Source organism: Mesoplodon bidens, assembly GCF_964165515.1.
Source record: "Mesoplodon bidens genome assembly, chromosome: 3".
NCBI classification, from domain to species: Eukaryota; Metazoa; Chordata; class Mammalia; order Artiodactyla; family Ziphiidae; genus Mesoplodon; species Mesoplodon bidens.
Window position 1 is genome coordinate 100534216 of NC_138178.1, and position 26365 is coordinate 100560580.

Below are 26365 nucleotides of genomic sequence, written 5' to 3' on the forward strand. Positions count from 1 at the left end.
TAGAATTTGACCCAAATTGTCAAGCAAATCTATCTAAATTTATATTTTAAATGATTAGAAATAACAAATCTTTAAGGAAAGAATAATATCAACAGTAGAGGGTATTCTCTGAGTTTTGGAGGAAGGAATATGCATGCAGACTCAACCACTAAAGACAGTTTTGCAGGTCAGTTGTTAGGGTGCCACATTCAAGCTTGGGGCAGAATAGAACCACACTGCACACCATTCCGAGCAACCAGGCAGCATGAATTTGTGTGAGAAATTTAAAGTCACCAGAGGTTTGCTTTACCAAGTTCTCCCTAATAGCAGTACATCTGTTTTATTTCAAAGCTATTTCCTGTTTCTATATTCACTACCTAGGAATCGACCCTTTCTCAGAATTAGTAAGTATTTACTTATATAAAGACTAAAAATCTGTAGATATAAACATCGTGTTTATCTAACATCAAAACAGGTTTTTAATATAGACTGGGTATGCATTTCAGATGTTTATGGTATTTCTAAGAGTAAGTGGATATAGAAAATAGTTATAAATTCTGAGATGTTTCTTGTCTGGTTCAAAGCAGTTGTTTTAAACTTTACTTTTACACTTTTAAAAATACATCAATGTCCTTTTATATCCACGGGGGTAGGTGAAATGTTGAATTGGAAGACTAATTCAGTAAGAAGTCATAGGAAATTAACTGTACAAATCACCTGAATTAGTGGATATTCTGAGAGATTAATCATTAATCAATAATGAAAGATATTTATTTAGAAAAGAAAACTACCCACGTCACTCCCATTTTTTGTTAGCTGAAAGCTGCAATACAGATTAAAGGATTATGAAGGTGCAAACCTTGGAGATGCAGTAATTGGAGAGTCGGGAAAGCTGAGTTTTAGACTTGATTTAATATTCCTGCTTTCATTTTTTCTTATAAAAAAATAGACATGTTACCAATCTCATGGGGATATTTGATCAAATGGTATACAAACATACTTAACAAAGTTAAAGTGTCTGGACATGTGTAGTAACTCCAAGAACTATTTTCACTTTGTTCTTACAAGTAAATAAATTAATAATATTAATTTGATTATTATGAGCAACAAACAATACAGTTATACATAGAACTTAATAGACTGCTTGGCAATATTCTAAAATCATTAAAAATTTGATATAGGATTTTGAAAATCATCAAGCTCAGGACATATAATAGATGTTTTGTTTTTAGAAAATCAAATTTCATATGAAGCATAAACAATTTAGTCTATTTCAGTCAAATTTCCATTCATCACAAAGGCAGTAAATTGTAATGGCTTCTCCATCTTTCCAAGCACAAAATGAAGACAACAGTGAAACAACATTAATGTAAAATTCAGAATTGAATAAAACCTCAGTATGTGTGAATAATAAATATTAAACCCCAGCATGGTCTTTTGAGCCTAGAACCAATAGACAGTATTTGTCCAGTTGATTTAGCATGCACTGAAACAAAAAGCTGGAAACCGAAGATCATCCGTGGAAGAAAAGGTGCTAGGAAGGAGGTTGGCTTCAAGCCAAAAGACCATGGATGAATTTGGCAGGCCCCCTCTTCATTGCATAAAATTGCTGTAGATGATAATGGATTTGGGGAACAGAGCTAGGGTATGTACAGAGTTCTGGATTCTAACCTCCTCAAGGTACTTATTCTTGGACCTCCAGGTACTTTACTCATCCCCAGTCTTTTTTTTTTTTTTTTTAAGATTATTTCTTTGATGTGGACCATTTTTAAAATCTTTATTGAATTTGTTACAATATTGCTTCTGTTTTATGTTTTGGTTTTTTGGCCACAGAGACGTGTGGGATCTTAGCTCCCCAACCAGGGATTGAACCCGCACCCCCTGCATTGGAAGGGGGAGTCTTAACCGCTGGACCGCCAGGGAATTCCTTCAATCCCCAGTCTTGACGAAAGAAATTTAAATATTTATATTCATTGTATGGTTTTCCATTTCAATTCTTGTGTTTGAACAAAATTCAAATGTTCAAAGTTCCCCTATAAATCTTTTACAGAAGGTATTCTGGATCTACCTGGGTACATTTCCACAATGTGTAGGGAGTATGGTTTCTCTTCCAGCAAAAGAAATCTTACTTGATAGTTGGTATGGAAGTTTAGAAGTAGCTCTCAGAACTAATATTCCTAATGGTTTTCACGTGGTTTTGGTTTATCACTGTAACAGCAATTTCTATCATCTTGTATTAAATACCCCATAGGTTTCCTGCTCAATGAAAAGGCTTCTGAAGGCACTCATGATTTACCTAATCATTGCCATCATTAAAAGCTCTTAAGGCCTCTTCAACTTTTGTTTGTCTCTTCTATTGTCCCAGTGCTTCTTTTCTCTTCAAGCTAAAAGACTTCTTAAAAGCTGGAAGGTGTGCTATTGAGAACGAAAGACAAAAATGGCGAGGCGATCTGGCATATTGTTTGGATAATTGCTTGAGAAAAGGTTAATTACTTACACAGGGGTCGATAGAGGAAGAGGGTCTCTGTGAGATGTGCATGTGGAATGCGTGGGCGGAAGGCCCCAGCATCTGAGTTGAGTTCTGGGTGGGGAGTCCTGGCCAGGCGACTTCCACCTGCTGGAGGAGGGACGGGGCGGGGCTAAGATGAGGAGGGAGGTGACGCACCAGCGACCCAGATCTCCCCGCTTCGCGCCCGACCCCCACCGAGGCCCAGACCGCAGCAGGCTCCTCCGGCTGCCGCTCGGTGAGTGCTGCGCTGAGGCCGGCTCGACCTCCTGACGCCCACCCAGACCAACGGGCTCTTCACGATCGGGAGTGGGGGAGGGCGCCGTGCTGAAATCCTTGAGCTGGAGGCGGGGGGCAGACAAAGGATGGGTGTGGGAACCGGCGGTTCGGCTCTGAATAAGAGGGAAGGAGTACCGAGGAAGGAGATCAAATCCGAACACTTGGCTGGGAGTGTAAATGAAACAAAGACATCCTGCATTCAGAGCGGAGGAGGGAAAGATGAAGATGGCCGGAGAGGCTGGTGTCTGCCTCTGGCCTTTTTCGTCAGATTTTGCAGGCTTTGCTGTCTCAGCTCTTTGTAGTATAGGGTTTTACATCTGAGTGGCTTTTTAAAAAGCCTTTCCTTTACAGAAGTAGATATTGGGGATTATGAATATTTCAGTTTCAGGGAAGAAATGCATGCCGCCACCACCTTCTCCCCCCGCCCTCCCCCCCGCGCGTTGCCATAGAAGGATGGTCAAAAGGGTTTGCATGGCCGCTGCCTGCAGTCTCCGCCCTAAGGTTCAGCAGCTGCAGAGGGAATTTGCGTGAATATTTGTTCTCTTGTTCTGCAGGCTTCTGGTTGCGTGGAAGCCAACATTCAGGACAGGTTGACTCCCCAGACAAGGTTTCTCCAGCCTCCTTCACCTGTTCTGTTTTCTCTCTCATCACCCTTCGATTCCCCAAATTCGAACCTCCGGAACAGTAAGGCAGTATTGCCAACATAATAATAGCAATCTAGGGGGCTCTGTGTCTGGCATTGTTTTCAGTCCTCTTACGTGTGCCCTCACACTTACCTCACAGTAACCCTATAAGACGGATGCTTTTCTCATCCCTTTTTGCAGAGAAGGAAGTTGAGACATTCGTCCAAGTTCGCCCTGCCAGCATGTGGTGCAGCAAGCATCCTTCATCTTCCTTCCCAGATTAGAGGGCAGGCCTGAGCTGTGTGTATTGATGTTCCCTTGTACCACTCCTAAGCTTTCTATGCTTCTTTACCATTTGTGTCTTCCAACTCCTTCCCCTGAGCCTTTTCTTCATGAGGACTAGAAAAGTCAAGATGTCACTCTCCCTCTCCCTTTCTCAAAAGTGAGGCAAATTTTTGTTGTTGTTTGTTTTTCTTTGTTTAAGGGAGGGAGAGAATGGTGGGGTAGGCGTAATGCAGAGCTTCCAGGGAGCTGTAAGGACAATAAGAAATGAGTGAGAAGTGCCATTATAGTCTAGTCTTCCCAAGAATGTGAGGACAGAGGGAATTGGCTATCTCAGACAGACTGTTCTGTTTCTTTAATACCTTCTCACAGCTGATGTCCTGGCTAGGGTGGACACATAAGGCCTAAGCAAATCCTTAAGAATTTTTCATTGCAGTCCCTTCCTGGGTGGTCCTTGAATCACTCCCTGGAGTGATTACATGATTGCATCATCACAATTGCCAGCTGTGGCCAATCGATATATGTTTGGTCTTTTTTCTGCAGGTTAAAAATTGCTGCCAGGATGGTTTCTACCATGCTCTCTGGCCTAGTATTTTGGCTGACTTTTGGATGGACTGCAACAGCTGCTTATAGCCCAAGAACCCCTGACCGGGTCTCAGAAACAGATATCCAGAGGCTGCTCCATGGTGTGATGGAGCAGCTGGGCATTGCCAGGCCACGGGTAGAGTATCCAGCTCACCAGGCCATGAACCTTGTGGGCCCACAGAGCATCGAAGGTATTTACTGTGTTCTGCCAGTTTGCAGTTTCCATTAGCAGTAAAATAATTAATGCATATTGAAGAAACTCTACTTCCTCCTTCTGTTTTCCCTTTCTTCTTATACTACACAGTTTATAGATACATACATACACATGAGAATATAAGTCCTGTGAGGGCAGGGACCTTATCTAATTCACAGCTGTAGCCCTAGCATCTAGCACAAAATCTGGTACATTAATATTTAGTAAGTGAATGAAGGAGCATCTAGCGTTATCACTAAAAAAAGATTAGAACCCAGCCCCCTTGTCTTCTCCCAAACTGATCTTTGGGAAATTGTGTCCCAGTTGGCTGCCTCTGAGCCACTGCCAGCCAGTGTTTGTAAAAGATCTTCAAAATATAGGACCTAGGGCTTCCCTGGTGGCGCAGTGGTTGAGAGTCTGCCTGCTGATTCAGGGGACACGGGTTCGTGCCCCAGTCCAGGAGGATCCCACGTGCCGCGGAGCGGCTGGGCCCGTGAGCCATGGCCGCTGAGCCTGCGCGTCCGGAGCCTGTGCTCCACAACGCGAGAGGCCACAACAGTGGTAGGCCCGCGTACTGCAAAAAAAAAAAATATATATATATATATATATATATGTATATATATATATATATATAAGACCTAAAGGATCTGATTTGATTCTTAGGGATGATGTCAGATAAACCCAAGGGAGCCAAAAGAGGTACTGATGTTAAGAGTTTATGTCAATAACTGAAAAAAAATTTTTTTTAATATAACAGATGTTAATTTAACTGTTTTAGGGTGATAAGACCATTTCCCACCTTAATTCTAAGTTTCTGGCAATACGATTGTAATACTTTTATTAGAAAGTGATACTTTTTTTGTTTAGTGATTTACTTATAGAGAGAATTGGAATCTCGCTCTTATGAGGTGGTGATGAGCAGCTCTTAAGAGCAGGTGCCTTATTTCCATGCCTTGCTTTGTATCCCTGATTCTGAATGCTCTTTTTCTCCACCAAGGTGGAGCCCTAAAGCAGTAGCATGGTTAATTTAGTCTGAACACAAAAGAGCACTTCAAGTGTTTGCCCACAGGAGTGGGTCCTAAGAAAAAACATGAATTCTTTCTCTGAGTTTCGTCAAAACACACACCCAGCAAATACTATTTCCTGTGCATTGATTTTGTATAATTTTGCCTGAGTCTATAATTTCCTAAAACAGCTATCTGCTTTGGGGGTCCTGGGATTGCCATGGATATTGTTGATATATGATTCTCATTTCTGTCTTGTTACCCATAGTTTTAAACCATTGAGTAAAACTAACTCTGTGGAGTTGTTGTCTATTTAGGCTGACATTTGATTTCAGGAATGGATTAACACAAATGATTTGAATCAGAAGCATGCAAATCTAGCACAGGGCTTGAGGCAGAACAAATCAGACAGAGCTTCACACCACCCCTTCTGGGGTGAATCTAAATCCTTTTCAGCATCTGCTGCCAACTCTGGCTTCAAGTACACCTACCCATTTCAGACCAGCTCTTTCAAGACAGTAAATATCTGCCCTTTTAACCAGTAAAAGTGCTTGATTAGTCACCCAGCTGTTGTCATGGAGATGGCTTTCTAGGTTTCCATTAATACTGGAGGCCTGATCATCTGTGTGGAAAAGAAACAGCAACTCCCTGGGCATCAACAGCCTATGTATATCCAGAGCCTCCTTTCCTTCACTCAGTAGCCAGCTATTCAGTACCCGCTCTGTGCTGGCCACCGTGCAGGAGGCTGAGGCAGCTCTGCCCTAAAAGATTCTCAGTCTGCGGGGTGGGAGCCGGGAGAGGTTATTACAGTGCATCATGGCCAGTGCTTTGATAGATGGACAGGCAAGCTGCTGCCATGGAAATAAAGAACATGGTCATTTATTCTGCTTGGGAGTGGATGGGGGTGTCTGTAAGGAAATGCTGTTTTGAAGAAGCAACATTTGACCTGGGTTTTGAAGTTTGAATTCATCAGGGAATGTCAAGTGAAAAGGTATTGGAGGTGTGAAAGAGCATGGATTAGAACAATTCAGAATTAAAAACTCTGCTTTCATTATTACCCTTGGGGTAATGTGACGTCATAGCCATGCTGGGTCTTCTCTAACAGTGTCTGTGGAAGGGATGAATATCGGCTTGTGTTTTGGTTTTCTGTTACCACACATTTAGCAGCTTAACACAATACCCACTGATCAGCTCACAGTTTCCTTTGGTCGGGAGTCAGGCATGGGTTAGCTGGGCCCTCTGCTCAGTCTCGTCAGGCTGAAATCACAGTGTTGACAGGAGATGCAGTCTTGGCTGGAGCTTGGGGTCCTCTTCCAAACTCATCTAGGTTGTTGGCAGAATTCAGTTTTTTGCTGTTGTGGGATCAAGGTCCCCTTTCTCTTGCTGGCTGTCAACAGGGTCCCTTTCAGCTCTCAGAGGCCACTCTCAGGTTGGTTGTAAGCCATCTGACCCTCTCACAACATGGCAGCTTACTTCCTCAAATCCAGAGGGAGAATATCCCTTTAGTCTGCTAATCATAATACAATATAATCATAGGAGTGACTATCTCATTACTTTTGTCATTTATCAAGGGAGTGATAGTCCACAGGTCCTACGCACACTCAAAGGCAGAGGATTATGCAGGGCGTGTACGCCGGTAGGTGGGAATCTTGGGGGTCATCTTAGAATTCTGCCTATGACAGCTTGGGTGCAAGCTAACAGGGAAACAAAATAAGCAGCCTGGGATTTTTCCCTGTCCTGGACTTTGGCATTTAATTTATTGGGTGGTCTAATATTTTCTCATGTGAGTGTGGGATTGTTTCAACTCATCCGTTTATTTGCGTTGTCTCTGCTGACATTCATTCATGCTAATTCCCAGGCGTCTGACAGATACATGGGGTATCTTCCATATCCCTTCAACATTTATTTTAGTATTTTGTTATGAAGGACCAAGTTAGAAAGTTTTTCTAATTTTTATAGAAAGAATATGCTATATATATATATATATATATATATATATATATACACACATACATACATATATTCTGGTGTGAATTTTAATGCACATTTAACATAAACTGTTCCCAAAGATATCTGGATTTAACCGGCAACTCCATCATTTATCAGTAACGTGACCTTGAGTGAATTACTTCTTGAAGCTTCCGTTTAGCTTGGGGGTAGGATTTAAATTTATTCACCTGCAAGCAGGTAATATTCCAGTTCAGAGAAACAAAAATAAAGTTTTAGCATACTCCAACTATTCTACCATGAAATCATTTCTAAATGAATCATCATTGTCATATTACGTGACAATTACTGGACTCTTCAATTCTTTGCATGTAGGGCTGTTCATTGTCTAATAAGTGGCACATAGAAGCCAATTTCCTCTTATTGTGTCTACTCTGATTAATTAATTGTATAATCCTTAGATTAATCTCACTATTGAAGATGTATATAAGCTCTCAAACATAGCATTATAAACTGTCCTTTTAAAATAGGATGTAGTATCAGTGTAAATTACTATTAGGTCACTGGGGTCATATATCCCACTAAAAAATTATTTCCTCCTTTGATCCCGTATCCCTTTGAGTTACTCTACCATTTTTCTTCCACAGCAACCTTTCCACACATGCTAATGTACTTCCTCACCTCCTGTCCTCTCCTAGTCCATTGTAGTCCACTGTTCTCACCACTCATTTGTCAAGTCAACAAGCATTTTTTGAATGCCAAGGCACTGTTTTATGTACTGAAGAAATGAACATGAACCTGAAAGGTTGGCAGGACAGGGTAGATAGAGTCATTACATAAAGAAATAAGTAAAATATGTAATAAGTCAAATGGTCATAAGTGCTATAAAAGTATAAAGCAGAAGAGGGGGATGGAGAAAACAAAATAGGAGCAAGGGACTCCTCACTGGGAAGACAGGCAAAAATAAGAGTTGAGAGAGTCAGCTGTGTGATCCACGACCTTCCAGATGGAGAGGGCTGCAAATGCGAAAGCCATAAGGTTAGAGTGAGGAGGCTAGTGTGGCTGTAGCCCAGGACTCAGGAGCGCAGGAAGAGATGAGACTGGGGTAAGGGCAGGAAGGGGAGGTGGGAGGTGGTGTGTGGGAACAGATCGTGTCATAGGGTCTTACAGTCCTACAGCGACTTTGGCTTTTCCATTGAGCGTGTATCTGAAGCCACTGGAGACTTTGGACAGTGATGTGTTCAGCCTTCCTTCGAAAAGGACCACTCCAACTGCTGTCTTGAAAATACTCTGTAGGGAGGGAGCACTGAAATGGAGATGAGTTAGGAGACTAAGGTAATAATCCAGGTGAGGGGTATACTAGCATGGCAGCTAGAGAAGTGGTGAGGCATGGTCAGAGGATGGGTATATTTGAAGTTGGAGCCAATAGGATTTGCTGGTGGGTTAGAGGTAGGAACTGAAAAACAGAGAGGAGCCAGGGGTGACACCAGGATATTGGCATGATATCCTGGAAAGGAACTTTCTTTGTTTTTTTTTGTTTCTTATTTTTGGCTGCGTTGGGTCTTTGTTGCTGTGCTCGGGCTTTCTCTAGTTGCGGCGAGCGGGGGCTACTCTTAATTGCGGTGCACGGGCTTCTCATTGCGGTGGCTTCTCTTGTGGAGCACGGGCTCTAGGCGTGTGGGCTTCAGTAGTTGTGGCACATGGGCTCAGTAGTTGTGGCTCGTGGGCTCTAGAGCACAGGCTCAGTAGTTGTGGCGCATGGGCTTAGTTGCTCCACGGCATGTGGGATCTTCCCGGCCCAGGGGTTGAACCCGTGTTCCCTGCATTGGCAGGTCGATTCTTAACCACTGCACCACCAGGGAAGCCCTGCACGTGTTAATGTTGAGGTGCCTTTTAGGCTGTGCTTGTGAAGGCCAACAACTTCCTTGCCCATTTCACCTGCACTCTGCCTTCATCCCTGCCAACCTCCCTGCAGCCCCACACCCACACCAGTGTCTTCCCTCCTCCAGGCTCTCACCTGTTCTTTCCACTCTGCGTATACCTGTCCTCCTCTGCAGGGCTCAGCTTCAAAGTCATCCGCTCAGAGAGGCCTACCCGGCTTCTCTGAGTGACCCCCTTCTCTGCCACAGTGCCCTTTTTTTTTTTTTGCGGTACGCGGGCCTCTCACTGTTGCAGCCTCTCCCGTTGCGGAGCACAGGCTCCGGATGCGCAGGCCCAGCGGCCATGGCTCACGGGCCCAGCCGCTCCGCGGCATGTGGGATCTTCCCGGACCGGGGCACGAACCCGTGTCCCCTGCATCGGCAGGCGGACTCTCAACCACTGCGCCACCAGGGAAGCCCTCCCTTTTGTTTTTTTAAAACTCTATAGCATTTAAAAAGTTTATAATGAATGTTTGTTTCCTTGCTTATGTATTATCTGTCTCCCCACTGGAACGGCAGTTCCATGAGGCAATATCTATTTTATTTACTGCTTTATACCCAGACACATAGTAGGCACTTGGTAAATATTTGAAGAATGAATGTATATTTGAATAAATACTTTAAAAATAAGTATATCTGGCAGCAATAATTATATAAATTCTATTTGACTTCTGGATCTTTTGAGACTATTCCTTTCAATTCAAGGAAAATATTCCATTTCTGTTCTGTGTTTTAAAAAATCTACCTAGAGGTTTTTGCCAGGAACTCAGTGATAATGTGCTTGGCAAAAGGTCTATTTACTTTGACTATGACTGATCACCAGGGTGCAAGGTTTGAATCTTCTGTACAGGGGCCTATTGAGAAATGGGAAAGGCTTTTTGCAGTTATAGAATGAAACCAGCAGGGGGCCAACTAGACTTGAGGCAATAGATAGAGGATTCCTGAAACCTGGTACCCAGCCTCCTGGTTGTTAAGTCACCTGTTGTTAAGCCAGCCTTCTGGTTGACCTGCTCTAAGTGGTCCCTGGGGAGGAAGCATTTGCCCAAAACATCCTAAGAGGTTGGAGGTTATTTTTCACTTCTCTGTAGGTACCTTAAACATGACTCAGTAAGGAGCATCTTTCAAATGTGTAAATTCTTTTTTTCTTGTTTTGAAACTTCATAAATAAATGTATTCCTTTAATTACAATTGTAAAGATTTTTTATGATGTTATAAACATTGTGAGGATTAATCATACTTTGCCCCCAAATTAACTGATTTTACATAGCCTTGCATATAGTGTAGAGAAAATAATCATGGGGTTTAAAAATTTGTATGAGAAACATCTTCTAGCATGAGAATTGCTAACCATTAAGTAATTAATGAAGAGTTGTGGTTTGTGCTCATCTTCTGTCTGGGGAAAAAGAGAGACTATAGGGCTTCCCTGGTGGTGCAGTGGTTGAGAGTCTGCCTGCTGATGCAGGGGACACGCGTTCGTGCCCTGGTCCGGGAAGATCCCACAAGCTGCGGAGCGGCTGGCCCATGAGCCATGGCCGCTGAGCCTGCGTGTCCGGAGCCTGTGCTCCGCAACGGGAGAGGCCACAGCAGAGAGAGGCCCGCGTACCACAAAAAAAAAAAAAAAAAAAAAAAGGACTATATTATTAAAGGATGGCCATCAAATGTGTAAATTCTTAACCCAAAGCAAAACAAAAATACAAAGTAAAGACAAACAGGCACCAACTTGTTTTATAGAGAAGAAAACATGCTTTGATGGTAAGGAAAAGCTGGGTTGAGTCCTTTTTTTTAAAAAATACATCTTTATTGGAGTATAATTGCTTTACAATGGTGTGTTAGTTTCTGCTTTATAACAAAGTGAATCAGCTATACATATATCCCCATATCTCCTCCCTCTTGCGTCTCCCTCCCACCCTCCCTACCCCACCCCCTAAGTGGTCACGGGTTGAGTTTTAACCATACTATGTATTAGCTGTGTGTGATCTCAGCAACTGTTCTGAAACCTGGTTTTCTCATAGTGGGGCTTCAGTCCGCTCTCACAAGTGGGTTCTGTTAGTAACTGAATGTAGGCCTGCCTCCTCTCACTTTGTGGATATCAGGAACACGCTTCCAGTCTTTAATGGCTTTCCCTGATATTATTTTGGATGACTCACCCAGTTAGCAAGCAGTACAGTTCAGCTGTGTTTCAGTGCACCTTGTATCTCAGCAGTGCCCACCTCCCTCCAAGCTCAAAGTGGCTCATTTGTCCCTATGACATAGCTAAATGGCTACTGCTGTTATATTATCCCTAGAAACAAATATAGCCACCAGCTGTCCAAGGGATTGATTCAGAGAGCCATTAGCTATGGGATAGAGATGCGTGGGAATCAGAAGTGGCTCTGCCAGCTGACACTAATGTTAGCTTTTGATGAATCCAACCAGAAAACGTGCTTCAGTCTTCAGAATAACAGCCTCAGGTAAAAGAGTCTCCTCAATACCACTGGTTCATTTTCTCCACCATTCTAGACCACATGATAACCCCAGATACCAAGCCACTGGGACATTTATAAATACTGGCACTTGATGGATCCCGATTAAATTTAAACCAGCATTGCCAAACCTAAAAATACCAAAATTCCTTTTTATAACACTAAATTTTGGGCTTCATCTTTCTTATTTTAAAATAAAGAGAACCAAGATTATTTTCTTAATAAATATCAGGGGGAGAGTCTTTGTAAGGTAAGGTCTATTTGAAGGGGCAGATCCTAAGGAGTCTCTACTTGGCCAATCTTTGGCCTCGTAAAGGAGCCGCAGTGCCTCCACTTGGCCACAGGGTGGCAATGGTTGCTTCCCATTTGAAGGTTGGAGGGAAGAGTTGTTAACATTGAACAACCAACCTGGGCCATTTGGAGGAAGGGGTGGGGCTGACTCTTGACCCAGGTATCCTGACTAAAATCTCTTTCTAGGTTATCCTCATCCTGGGAGAGCCAATGAGAGCAATGGGCTTGAAGGGTTGTCTTTGAGTGGACCAGGGCCTCCAGTTTGGCCCATGTCCTTTGGGGATCCGTTGAGACCACACTGAACTCAAATCCTTAAAATTTCCCTGGATGATTTCCAGTTTTTTGTCTTAGGCAATTGCATGGATAGTGATAAGAAATTGAAAAGGAATAGGGAGAGGTCTGCTTTTTTTTTCTGGTGTGGGGGGAGGATAAGATGAAAATGATGACTTTGTTGTGTTTAAGGTGCCCTGGGACATCCAGGTGCAGGTGTTCAGAAGGCACTCAGGTGTATCTGACACAGGAGAGCTGTCTGGGTAAAGGAAGGGGTTTGGGAGTCAACCCCATATTAGTGGCAGCTGATGCCATAGAAATGGATGAGATTACCTGGGTGGGTATCAAGTAAGAAGAGCAGGGGCTTCCCTGGTGGCGCAGTGGTTGAGAGTCTGCCTGCCGATGCAGGGGACACGGGTTTGTGCCCCGGTCCGGGAAGATCCCACATGCCGCGGAGCGGCTGGGCCCGTGAGCCATGGCCGCTGAGCCTGCGCGTCCAGAGCCTGTGCTCCGCAACGGGAGAGGCCACGACAGTGAGAGGCCTGCGTACCACAAAAAAAAAAAAAAGAAGAGCAGACACCTGAGAAAAGGCCCGGACAACTCAGTCTGCAGGGCCAGGTAGAAGGATCTGTGAAGGAAACCAAGAAAGATTGGGCATTAAGGAAACCAGAGGTGCAGTGTAAACAAGGAAAGAGTGTTTCAGGAAGGGGCAGTGGTCACCTTTGTCAAAATCAGCAGAGAGGTTGTGTGAAATAAGGACCATTGGGTGTAGAGTGGACACTGAGTGCAGCAACACTGAAGTTCCCGGGGGTCTTTGGGCAGAACAGGTTCTGCGGAGTAGTGGGGCCAGAAACCACAGTGCAGGAAACAGGAGAGAAGACACGATGTAAACATCTGTTCCAGAGTGTCGGGTAGTGGGGAGAAGACTGAGTAACAGTTGTGGAAGGATGGGGGGCTGGTGATGTAGAGATGAGGAAGGTTTTCGTGTAGGTGGTTGTTTTAGAGATTTGCACTTGTTGAAGTGCTAATTGGCAAGACCCAATAGAGAGTTAAAGATGTGGGATGAAGAGCAGATGACTGAGTGGTGAACATTCCTGGGGAGGTGGGAGGAGATGAAACCGGGAGCTCAGATGGAGGCCTGGATTTAGGTCTTTCCTCAGCTGGGAAAAAAGGGAAGAGGCAGAAGTATGTCGGGATGCTGTGAGGTTCATGCTCGCCCCTCACACTTGCTTCCTTGATTCAGGCAAGGAGGGCAGGTATTCTTTGCCACATTTGACACATGTGGAAGCAGAAGGTCAGAGAAGAGACTTGTCCAGGGATGCAGCTGGTATTTGAATGTGTTTCAGAGCCTGAGCTGGACCCTTGTGTACCCTTCTTCTGTTCTGTCCAACAGAGCATGCTGCTGCTTACGCTAGTTGATTAATGGTGTGGTTGAGGACAGGCTTGATCTTGGACCAAACTGGGGAAATAGGTTTATCTTTAAGGATGATCCCTGTTCCTGGGCTCGTTATTGATCTTTCTGGAATTTGCTGCTCTATATAGACTGCCTGTGAATTGGCATTTATGATGAGGTTGCTGCTTGCCTTCTTCGCCAGACTGTAAGATCTGCAGGAGCAGACACAATGTCTGCCCTGCTTTTTGTATCTGCAGGGCCTAGACAGGGCCAGGCACATAATAGATGCTCACGAAATATCTTTTGAAAGAACCTCTCACTGTATTTGCTCTTTGGAAACAACATTGACCTCTGAGATGCCAGCAGGTGAAACTAGTGTTAGATCAGTCAAGATCATCCAGCCTGTAACTATATTTCGAGCATTTTATTTTATTTTTATTTTTTATTTCTTTAGCCGCACCACGCGGCTTGTGGGATCTTAGTTCCCCAGCCAGAGATTGAACCCCTGCCCTCTGCAGTGGATGCACGGGACCGCCAGGAACTCCCTATTCCGAGCATTTTAACCCTAATAATTCAAAATTCAGTGGCTCTTCTCCCACCTACTCACTTAGGACCTCAGCTCCTGCAAAGTGCCCTAAATCCACGTATGAGTCTGAACACAGTGCATTGGCCCCTACCATGGAGCACTTACCCATGTTTCCCTTCTTTCTCTCCTTGTCCCCTTCAGCTGTGCACCACACCTCATCCTCCAGACTCCAGCCACTGAGCTGTTCAACCTCAGGGAGCCTGTCATAAAGTGTTGGGTGGCGAGGGCAGGGGGAGCCCCGTCAGTGTACCTTGTGCCCCTAAACCCTAGAGAGTTTTAGGAAAACAGAGCTTTCCATTTTATTTCACACTGTTCCCAGCAACACCCAGCCCCCCACCTTGCTCTCCATAGATCACAGGAGAGGTTGCACAGGTAGAGAAACCTAACTAGGCATCAGGCACCATAGGGGTTAACAATCCCTCCCCCACCCCGCCCACTAACCAGAAAGGCAGGACTTATCCCTGCCTCGGGGTCTGCTGACCACACTCCTCCTTGCTTTGGTTTGAGCTTTTCCCCAGGAGGCATCTCAGTTCCTCGTGCAAATAGCTTCTGGCTGGTGTCCTCCTAGACACAGCTGTCCTATCTGAAGCCCAGAGCAGGTTCAAGCTGGGACCTCGTCACCTGAGACTTGCCATCTGGAGACAGGGCATGGCAATAGCAGCGTTCTGAGTCACCACAGGACACGATTTCCACAGATAATGGACAAAGCAGATCACACACATATGGGAAATGGAATAGTGGAAACAAAATCTTATATAATGCTTTATGGTTTGCAAAACTACTTTCCCAAACCCTGTCTCGTTTGATATAACCTTTCTGACAATGAAAAAAAAGTGTCAAGTTGCCCACAATCACACAGCTTGAGCTTTTCGATCTAGTTGGCGAGCCAGCTGTGTTAGGTTGGACTGAATTTCTCCAACCAGCTGTCTTCCATCCCCGTAGACTTGGCTAATCCTGTGATATTTAGCTGAGAAGCTGTAATGATGCTGGGAGTCGTGGTAAACCACAGGCGGATTGGGGCAGATGGTGTTTCAGGGACATGAAGCTTCAGAAAGCAAATTTTCTGACAAACTGCCCTCTTGGAACAAATTGGTGCAAATACCTTGGGCACCACGGTTTGTAAAGAAAGCTGTGGAAGCCGGCTGGGAGGGTTTAGCAGACCACAGCTTGGCACCACGATTAAAACTAAGTGTGACTTTTACCCGTGGTGTACCATGGGACTGGAGTGGCAGAAGGGGCACGTGGTGTGGATGGTGGGGGAGGTGATCATCATGTGGCATAGCAGGAAAAGCACCGAAGCTTGAAGCCCAGGGGTTTGAGTCCTGGCTCAGACCCGCCATTGTGGCACTAAGCAAGTCCCTTAAACTCTATGAAGTTTAGTTTCCCAGTCTGAAGATGGAGGTCAGCTACCCAGGCCATCTCACAGGGTTGATATAGCGGTCAAGTTAAATCATACATATAAAAGTGTTTGGGACAATATGAGATGTTACTCATATGGGAAGTATTGTTGTCATGGTCATTACCTGTTTCATTCTACCATATATATTTCTAGGTATAAATGGCTTCAGGGCTGGAAGATGGTCATGTCTATGGTCATATCCTATGTTCCCTGCGTCCTCCTAGGCTTGGCCTGGGGAAACTGCCCACCATAGTTGCGTGTTAGACTTTGGAGGAACCAGTACCGTACCCATCCCCCCCAATCCCCCCACACCCAGTCTTATGAAGTGCTCTAGCTAGTATTGACCTTAGGAGTTAGGAACATGTGACTCTAGTGAAGACAGATGCTTCCTGAAAACGAGTAAATAGCTATTTTTACATACCCAACCATGCTCTGTTCTATTTCTTATCCTTATGACTATATGTCCTGTGTTTGGCCATGACATGGGTTATAGAAACATCTTAAAAGTCAAGAAGACTGGGCTTCCCTGGTGGCGCAGTGGTTGAGAGTCCGCCTGCCGATGCAGGGGACATGGGTTCGTGCCCCGGTCCGGGAAGATCCCACATGCCGCAGAGCGGCTGGGCCCGTGAGCCATGGCCGCTGAGCCTGCGCGTCCGGAGCCTGTGCTCCGCGACGGGAGATGCCACAACAGTGAGAGGCCCGCGTACCGCGAAAAAAAAAAAAAGGCTGCCCCGAGCCTGGCTGGCAGCGGCAGCGGTGGTGGTTTTAGGTGGGAGGTGGGTGGGGTATTTCTTTGTGTCTTAGTCAGATACGTACGCATTAGGCATCAACACCATTGGGATCTTGGGGGACGGAGGTAGGTGTTGCTTCAGTCACTCAGCGCGTGTGGACGTCAGAGAGAGAATCGAGGGAGTGTGCCCCCCACCATGCTCAGCACGGGCTGGATGGTCTGTGGACCAGCTCCTTCCTCTAGCTGCTCCACCTGTTCTGTGTTGGACACACTGGATCATAAGCTCTCAGGGGGCCAGAGACTGACCCCTCCCAGCACTTCAGAGGACGCTGGTGCCCAGTGGGTGTGGCATGGTGTTTGGCCCGAGTAAGGCAGAGTGATACTCCCCTCAGGGCTGGAAACAACCAAAGTGACGGGCCCTTCCAGCAGGGATCCGTGACAGGCTCGGGGCACTACTGGCCATCTCCCCTGGTGGCCTGTCCGAGTTTATCTTTGCATAAGACAGATTGTGGCTGAGGAGATGGTCAGTCCAGTAGAGTGGCCTGCCCTGTAGAGGCCCAGGGGACCTTTCTGGTCCAAGAGCTCAGCAGGCCTGTGTCAACAAGCCCAGCACGGTTTGGACGAGATGTGGGTGACTCACATTTTCCACCTGAGCAGCAAGAGTGGATGGGCCTGCTGGGAGGAGTCCCTTTGCTGTAAACTACTGGAGACACCCGTCTCCTGAACTGAACCAGTGGGTAGCTTCTCCTGTCTCTTGCTTGCCTGCCTTCTTCTTTTTTTAATCCTTCAGCAGATGATGGGAAGGACCACTTGTAGAGTTTGTCCAGACTCTGAATAGTCCTTGGTCACTGGAGTGTGCAAAAATATGGCAACAGTGCAGGTGCTATTGCCTGAAAATATTTCCGAAGGGATGGGTAAAAGAGCAGTTCTTCTGACGGTAAATGATGCATTATACTAATATCAGAAGGATTCTTTTTTTTCGCATGGGGTCAGTGAAGAGGATTTTTGGCAGTTGGTTCTCATTGAACTGGGTCTGTATACAGCACGCTGGAGCCAGGTCAGCGCCTCTGGCTTTTTTTTTACAGGCAGAGTTGTGGAGCCTAGGGGTCTGGGCTGTGCAAGACATGCCTGCAGGCAGGGAGTGGTCAGCTCCTCCCAGCTCTCCAGATCCAGGCCTTGAGCAGAGTAAGTGATCGGTACCTGGTACCCACGCAACTCTCTCTGCGGCCCGCCTACCCACCCAGGCCTCCCCACCCTGCTTCAGTGCCTTCATCTGTGGTCCAAGACGAGTCAGATCTCATCCCTCACCCCCAGTTACAGCACCGAGGAGAGCACGTGATGACCGTCAGCCTCCCTCCGATTTAAGCAGAGATGCACACACAACACCTGTGTGTCCTTTGGTGCCCTGTGTCCCCCTCCAGACCCCAGGGTGGACCCAGTGGGCAGTGTCAGGACAGAAGATCAGCTTTTCACCTACATTAGCCCCAGTACTTAGAACATTTGCCTCCGTGAGTTTTTAGTAGATTCAAGAATTCACTTTTTTTCATCCTATCAACCTGATATTAAAGCTCTAGAATCTGGGGAGAGCACATCAAAGCTGACTTGACTCCAAATGTACGTTTGAAAAGGGTAATTGAGGTTAGTTAAAAGGTTAAGAAGCTCTTTTTTTATAATACCTAACAAAAGGAAACACAAAATTGAATATGTAATAGTATTTTTCCTTTAAATGTGGTTCTAGGGGAAGAGAACTAATGTTTATTTTGCATCTACTATGTGCCAGACACTATATATATATATATATACATATCTATACATATATATATATATATATATATATATATATATATATATATATATATATGTATATGTATATATATATATAGTTACTTTTGCCCTCAGGAATCCTATGCAGATGCTTCTCTCTCACAAAGGCAAGCTGATGTGCAGAGTCGGTGAGTAATTGGCCAGGACTGACCAGCTAAGGGGGATACAGATACAGGTCTGGATTCAAATCGTGTGAGTTTGACTTGAGAGCAGGGTTTTCACTCTCAGCACCCGTGACATTGGGCCAGAGACTTCTCTGCTGTGAGGGCTCCATCTCTGGCACCCGCCCTCTGCATGCCAGCAGAACTCCCTGACTTGTGACAACCAGAACTAATGTCATCTGTGGGTCAACATCGCCCCCTGTGGAGAACCACTTCTCTGCAGGCTTTATTTTTCCTGGTGCAGCACATTTCAGAAGGAAATTTGGGGTACTTTTAAAGACTCTCTAGGTGGTATGGACTACTTATATTTATAGTAATTTTTCTTATTATAAAAGTAATAAAGGCTACTGTGGATGATTTGGAAAATAAATTATTTACAGTCTTACCACGGAGAGATACCTACTTTCAACATTTATTGTGCTTCTTTCCAGTCTCTTTTTCTATGCATATATATGTAATTTAAAAAAATCATACTGTAGATATTTTTTATTGAAGTATAGTTGATTTACAATGTCATGTTAATTTCAGGTGTACAGCACAGCAACTCAGTTATACATACATATATTTTTTTTTTCAGATTCTTTTCCCTTATAGGTTATTACAAAATACTGAGTATAGTTCCCTGTGCTATACAGCAGGCACTTGTTGGTTATCTATTTAATACGTAATAGTGTGTATGCATTAATTCTAACCTCCTAATTTATCCCTCCCCCCATACTGTAAATATTTTAATCTGGATTTTTATACTTAATATGATATCAAGAGCCTTTTTGTTTATCATTTTTAAAAATCACTGTAATTATTCTTAGTAACTGACTTATATTCTATTATATGTTTATCCCACGTTCAGTTAAGTATTCCCCAAATACAGGACATTTAGAGTTGTTCCAGTTTGTCCCCATCAAAAACATTGCTTCAGTGATCATATTTGCATATGAATCTTTGTGTAGACTCCTGATAAATTCTCTAGGGTATATATTTCTATGAAAAGAAAAATTGGGTCAAGCTCCATGCATATTTTTAGGTTCCATTTCCTACCTACTGTCAGATTGATTTCTGTAAATGTTGGAGTAATAGGGCTGCTCTCTCTTCCTCTGTTTGTGGGAATCTTGTCTCCCTTGTTAACTATTAGTATTACCTTTTTAAATCTTTTGACAGGCAAAAATGACACTCATTGTTTCAGCTTGTATTTATTTGATTACCAGCAAAACTGACCATCTTTCCATCTATCATGTAGCTATTTGCTTTTCATATTCTCCAAAATATTTGTTAATAAGGTGTGTTGTTCTTTAGTAGATCGGATTGTGACTGACCACTTTCAGATTTTGCCTTCTTCACAGTGCAGGCTTATAACTGAAGTTCCTTAAGCTTTTTAGCAGCAGTTGAAGGGGAGTCTGGGAAGGGGTTGGGAGAGGAGATGGAAGGGAATGCTTGTGTATAAATTGGAGATTACCTAAATGAGAATTAACAGAACCCTGAAGTTGGCAGAAGAAAACAGGAGAGAATGGCTTATGCCTGAGGTCCTCAGACAGTGAGAGAGGAGGTAGCGCAGAAATACCTAGTCAGAGATTTCCCTGGTTGGCCACCAGGTGGTGCCATTGGCCTGGGACAATTTGGGATCTGGTCTGGGAGGGTGGGAGGAGGGTCATAACAAGTGGTCCCAGGTGAGTGAGGTGATAAGGAGGCTGAATGCCAAACACGGAGGACATTCACTTGTTGGGTGTTTGTGATTAACCTGCCAGTGATCACAAATTGGCATGGTACGTGTGTGGGTGTGTGTTTATGTGTGTGTGCAGAGGAGGAAGGGAAGGTTAGGGCTGGTTATTTACTTATATATTTATTGAGATATAATTCACATACCATACAATTCACCCATTTATGGCATACATTTTAATGGTTTTCAGCATATTCACATCACCAGTCAACTTTAGACCTCTTTTATCATCCCCAGAAGAAACCCCATTCCCCTTAGCCATCACCACTCCTTCCATCTCTGCCCCCTCATCCCCTCCCTTTACTTCCTATGCCCCTTTCCCAACCCCTGGCAACCACTCATCTACTCTATGGATTTGTCTACTCTGGACACTTCATATAACGGGATCGTACAATGCGCGGTCTTTTGTGATAGGGGTGGTGTTCTCTGGCTGTTATTACTTGTCCCAGCCAACACTGCCCCAGCTGACTTTGTAACAAGAGGCATCAGAGTAGCGGGATAGACTGTTTCAAGTGCTGTGGCATTTCCAGGCCTGTTAAGATAGAGAAAACTACCGAGAACAGCGATATTCTCACCCGCTGGGTAATCAGAATCAGCTGGGAAGCTTTTAGAATTAAAGATCCCTGGCCCCCAATATCTCCAGGAATGTAAATTTGGTAGTTCTGGGGAGTTGCGGCTGCTGAGGATTTTTTTTTTTTGGTGCCCCAGGTGATTCCAATGATTGTCTAGCTGTCAGCAATGGACAGTCAAGTAATGGAGAAAAGGAAACCTGGTTTAGAATGGAGGCATGAGAAAAAAATGACGTTTCCCTGCAGACCAGCTGTACCAGCTGCGGCTTCAAATCCACTGCCTCTCGTGGGAAGGGAGCTGCATGCTTGTGATCACCACGTCCACACGCTACAAGGCTGGTTCATGTCAGAGCATCATCTTTGACTCGGCATGACAACAGCGCATTTTTTGAAGGCCATCAAAGCCAGTGACATCAGCCTTATTTACTGTTCGGCTGGCAAGTGTCTGCAGTGGCGTACTGCAGAAAGAACACTGAATTAGAAACCAGAAGCTCACCAGAATACCCCACTGAATACTCCCTGGGGCTCTTGTGAGCATCTGGTGAGAGTAGGTGAGAGGTGTGGCCTATGGCATAAATTAGGGTATTGGAAGCACAGGACGAGATGGGGCTTCAGAGAGCATCTTGTCCACCTGCCTCATTTCACAGTAGAGAAAATTGTGGTCTGGAGAGGCGAAGTTCCTCACTGAAGGTCACATACCAGCTGTTAGCAGTGCAGCCAGGACTGGGGCTGGGGGCTCAGGTCCTTTGCTGCCTTCTTTTCCCACTGTATCGTCTCCGCATCTCTCTCTTTTGGGACTTGAGGAATCCTATGCAGTTGCTTGTCATTTTCAGAAACGAGGAAACCCAGGCCTAATTTGTCCATGGTTCCAGAGCTAATTGATTTATATTTGCTTTGGATAAGTAGGAGTTAAAATAATGGCAGATAAAAACTCCACGATGGCATTCATGGATGGCTTTTAAGAACAGCCCAGAGCAGATCCAAGCTTTGTGAGGCTTGAAGCTTATGTAATTTGGAAACCCTCTTTAAGGCAAATAACACCAAATTACAAAATTAGGTCCAGGGCCTTGGAAGCAGTCTATGAAAATGAGAGGTTTTGATCTTCAGCTTCATTCACTTCACTGTAAATCCACCTCTAGGAGCAGTTATAGCAGCTAGTCATGTGTGTTCTGCTAGAATTTTTTGTTTGTATAAATAACACATAACCTGCTGAGAACCGTTTAGTTACCTCCAGTCTCACAGAATGGAGGCCATTCCATCAATGAATATGTCTTGAATAGCTGCTGTATGTAAAGAATACTGAGGGGGGAGTTCCCTGGTGGCTTAGTGGTTAGGATTCTGGGCTTTCACTGCCATGGCCTGGGTTCAACCCCTGGTCAGGGAACTGAGATCCCACAAGCTGTGCGGCCAAAAAATATATATATATATACTGAAGGGGACAGAGAGAGGTAAAGAGGCTACAGTCTCACTTAGGAGATGAGGCTCCAAAGCATAATAATAAATCCATAATAATTTCTTCACAACTGTGGGCTGGGCCAGGGATGCCTAAGGAAACCCAACCTCTATCTGTGCCTCCAATTTTGGTCTCAGAGACCCTTCTTCCTCTCATAATCATTCTTCTCCCTCTATCAGGTGGGGAATAGACATCAACATAAGTAAAACCCTTGGGATTTCTGGATGAAAAACTTTTCATGGTTTAAATGACATTTCTGTGGTTGCACACCCCTCCCCAACTCACCCCAAAGTCCCTTAAATTTCAAATCACTGCCTTTAAATGAATTAAAAGTACATTTATTCATCAGGGCCCCTTTTCCCTAAAACTGTGCCTGATGCCACTGAATTAGTTAGAATAACATGAGTATCCTGAATAATCTCTATGCAGATTCTCAGGATATTTATTTCCATTTTGGTAAGGCATCTGTCTGTGCCCAATTCTGTTTTATTTAGTTGATCATATCAGCATTAACTCCTATATTTAAAAAAAAAGAGTGGTTTTTGCCACTTTCTGAAAGATATAACATGGCTACAGAGATAAATCTAGGGTCAAGAGGGGACCTAGTTTAGTGGAGGGTGTTTTCGTGATGTTTGTTTTATTTCATTTTTTATTGTTACACTTAGTTTTATTGAATTCCTTGGAGAAGTGAGGAGTCAGAGCTGTGAGTCCCTTTAGGTAAAATCAAGTACTGTTCGTGTCTTATCGAAATTTCCCTTTCCATTGGTGGGAGGAATCGCTGAGCCCTTGGTATCATCTAAAGCTCACTTTGTTTTTTCGTGGCAGTTTTATTATTATTCAGAAATGAGCCTTCTGGAACGTTAAAGCACGAAAGGGCATTAAAACCTTGGGAGGGTTTACAACATCTCCTTGAAGTGCAGGGTGGAGTGTTCTGAGCCCCTGGTTTGAGGAATGGCTGGATCCTTCTAGTGTCATAACCAATCCCATCACTCTTGTGACCTTCCCTGTTTTGAATCATGGATTTCAAACATCCTCAAAAGCTCTTCTCCGGTAATTCCAAAACTCTTAACAAATCAATCCTAAGAAAAAATAAACAAATATGCAGTGGAGCAGAAGGATATTTAGGATATGGTTCTAATTAAAATTTTTAAGTTTTCCTTCTCAAAATCTTGTATAAGACCTTAAATATGAAAAAAACAAGCCTCGGAGTAGGAAAGCAGTCAAGGCCATTACCATTAGAGATTTTGAATTATATAGTAAATGAATAGTTTATTTGTTTTTCTACTTATTAACACCAAGAGAATCAAGTCATGGCTGTAGCTTTAAAATACCGAACGGCTGTCTATTGAATTGGGCATACATAGGGACGTATCATATAAGATGTAAATCCATCCTCCATCAGCCTATGAAACAGTGAGCCTGCTTGTTGTTAGATGGCTTCTAGTACAGGGACTACAAAAGAGGCACATTCCGTGGGCACTCTCAAACTGCCCGAGGTAGGTTGGAACCATCTAGATGCTTGCCTGTCGCACAGTTACCTTGTGACGATCCAGTTTGCCAATTACCCAGGCCCATTTACCTCTGTTCCAACTCTGCTGGCCCTTCGGCTATTTCTCTGTTTGTTGACACCTGAATCCAAGGGGAAAGAAACGAACATTTATTAAGTGCTATGTTTGTACAAGTTAATCTTCTTAATGAAGTATTATTATCACCCCTGTTTTACAGAAAAGGAAAATGAATATTTAAAGGGGTAAGATAACTTGTCCAGGATCACATTAAGTTTTTAAGTATGGAGCACATGTATTGTAAAATTACAACAACTTAATATTTGCCAAGATCCATGCAAAAAAACTCACAAGGTCTATTTTATTTTAGTTTAGTTTTTTAGTTTTTATATTTTTATTTTATTATTTGTTTTATTTTTTTTTTTTTTTTTTTTTTTTTTTTTTTTTTTCTTTCTGCGGTATGCGGGCCTCTCACTCTTGTGGCCTCTCCCGTTGCGGAGCACAGGCTCCGGACGCGCAGGCCCAGCGGCCATAGCTCACGGGCCCAGCCGCTCCGCGGCATATGGGATCCTCCCAGACCGGGGCACGAACCCGTATCCCCTGCATCGGCAGGCGGACTCTCAACCACTGCGCCACCAGGGAGGCCCAATTATTTGTTTTATTTTTAATTTTTTATTTTTAACTTAAATTTGTTAAATTATTTTAAAATTTATTTTATTGATTTATTTATATTATTTATTTTATTTTTATTTTATCCTCATACCAACCCCTTCAAATTGGCATTATTTGTATTCTCATTTTACAGATGAGGTTATACAGTAGTGTGATGGAGCCAAGATTCAAACTCAAGCATTCAGACTGCAGAGCCTCCACTTTTGCACACCATGCCTCACCTCCTCTGTGAGCTTGAGCTGTCCACACAGACCCCAGCCATGGGTGACTACTACACACTTGACATATGGCTGGTCGGAATTGCAATGTACTCTAAATATAAACTACACACCAGATTTGGAAGGCAGTACCAAAAAAAAAAAAAAAGAAAGAAAGAAAGAATGCAAAATATCTCATCAGTCATTTTTTATATTGATTACATGTTCATATAGCAATTTGCATAGTTTGGGATAAATTTTTCTAGTTATTAAATTTAACTTCATCTGTTCCTCTTTATTTTTTATTTTATTTTATTATTATTTTTTTTAATTTTTTTTTCCGGTACGCAGGCCTCTCACTGTTGTGGCCCCTCCCATTGCGGAGCACAGGCTCCGGACGCACAGGCTCAGCGGCCATGGCTCACGGGCCCAGCCACTCTGCGGCATGTGGGATCTCCCCAGACCGGGGCACAAACCCGTGTCCCCTGCATCGGCAGGCGGACTCTCAACCACTGCGCCACCAGGGAAGCCCTCGCTTTATTTTTTTGAAATGAGACTACTAGACAATTTAAAATTACCTATGTAGCTTTCATTATATTCCTGTAGGACAGAGCTGCTATCTACTATTGCAAGTAAAGAGAGACTATGAAATTTAATTGTTTCTCATCAGTAGTTCTAGTTAAAATTTTGGTTGGTAAGGTGGGTGGGGAGGCTGAAGCCATTTAAAAATTTTTTTAATTATTTTTTAAGGCTATTTTAAAATGTAAGTCTGGATTTATGAATGAATTTGAATTATGCTTTCTTCACTCCCATTACTATTTGCGGGTAAGAAAGATTGCCATTTTTAAGGTTCAGAAGAAACGCGTGAGTTATGACTTCAGTGTTGCATGGCATATGCCCTTCTTCTGTCCTCCCTGGTGGGAGCTGCTTCCACTTTCCACACAGCTTTGTGACAACCAACTTTGTGTCTCCTCCAGCATGCCATGGGCCCCTAGCTCCAGGTATGGTGCCTGGCACTTAGTTTATACTCAGTAAGTAGCTAAGCATTTTTTTGTTGGTTTTGACGTTGTCTTATTCCTTTTTAAAATTGATGGACACTTCGTTTATTTCCATTTTGGGGCTATTATGGATAATGTTGCTATGAACATTGAGTATGAATTTTGTGTGGGTGTATGTTTTAATATCTCTTGGGTATATACCTAGACCTGGAATTGCTGGGTCATATGATAGCTCTGTTGAACCGTTTGTAGAGCTGCCAGATTGTTTCCCAAAGCAGCTGTATCCTAGTACGTTCCCATCCACAGTGTGAGGATGTTGTTTTATTCTTAATAATGTTGCCAGGCAGAGATTACATGGCTACAAAAGGAAGAAGTTGGGAATATGTGTGTGAGATGGGAAAACTACAGGCCAGAAAAACTATACCAAATGTTTGCGGAGGATTTCGTCCCAGTGTCCCCCCTGCCCACCAACCCTCCAACACACACACCACCTGCCCTCTCCTCCTGAGGCTGCAATTCAAAAACAAAAAAGAAAGAAAGAAAAAAGGTAATAACTGCTAGAAACTCAGAAAAGAGTGTCCTATAAGGAGATCACTGTTTGTCCAAAACAAATGTTTATGCTAGCTCTTTATAAGATGCTTAGTTACTTACAGCAGCTCTGGATGGAGAAAGGGAAATAGGGGATCGATAATGCAGATACCAGTTGGTAAGACCAGGTGGGATCGTTCTTTGTCATGGCCCAGAGGCCTTCCCTGACCGGAATTGAGTCCCTTTGTCTTAATATACAGACAAGGGGACTGCCATAGGAAATGATTGCATTCCTG

At 43.8% G+C, this 26365-nt stretch overlaps 1 protein-coding gene across 2 annotated transcripts in view; it reads left to right on the plus strand.

Annotated features, from left to right (window-relative positions):
- The first annotated feature begins 2576 nt into the window (after positions 1–2576).
- The window catches only part of SCG5 (secretogranin V), a 54532-nt gene continuing 30743 nt past the window's right edge, over positions 2577–26365 (plus strand). Inside the window, exons 1-2 of one of the 2 annotated variants that reach the window (XM_081227124.1) lie at positions 2577–2723; positions 4213–4445. In XM_081227124.1, coding sequence (XP_081083250.1) covers positions 4232–4445 — 214 coding nt within the window. In that variant the 5' untranslated portion in view covers positions 2577–2723; positions 4213–4231. The remainder of the gene's footprint in view (positions 2724–4212; positions 4446–26365) is intronic. The other variant, XM_081227123.1, reaches the window with a different exon arrangement.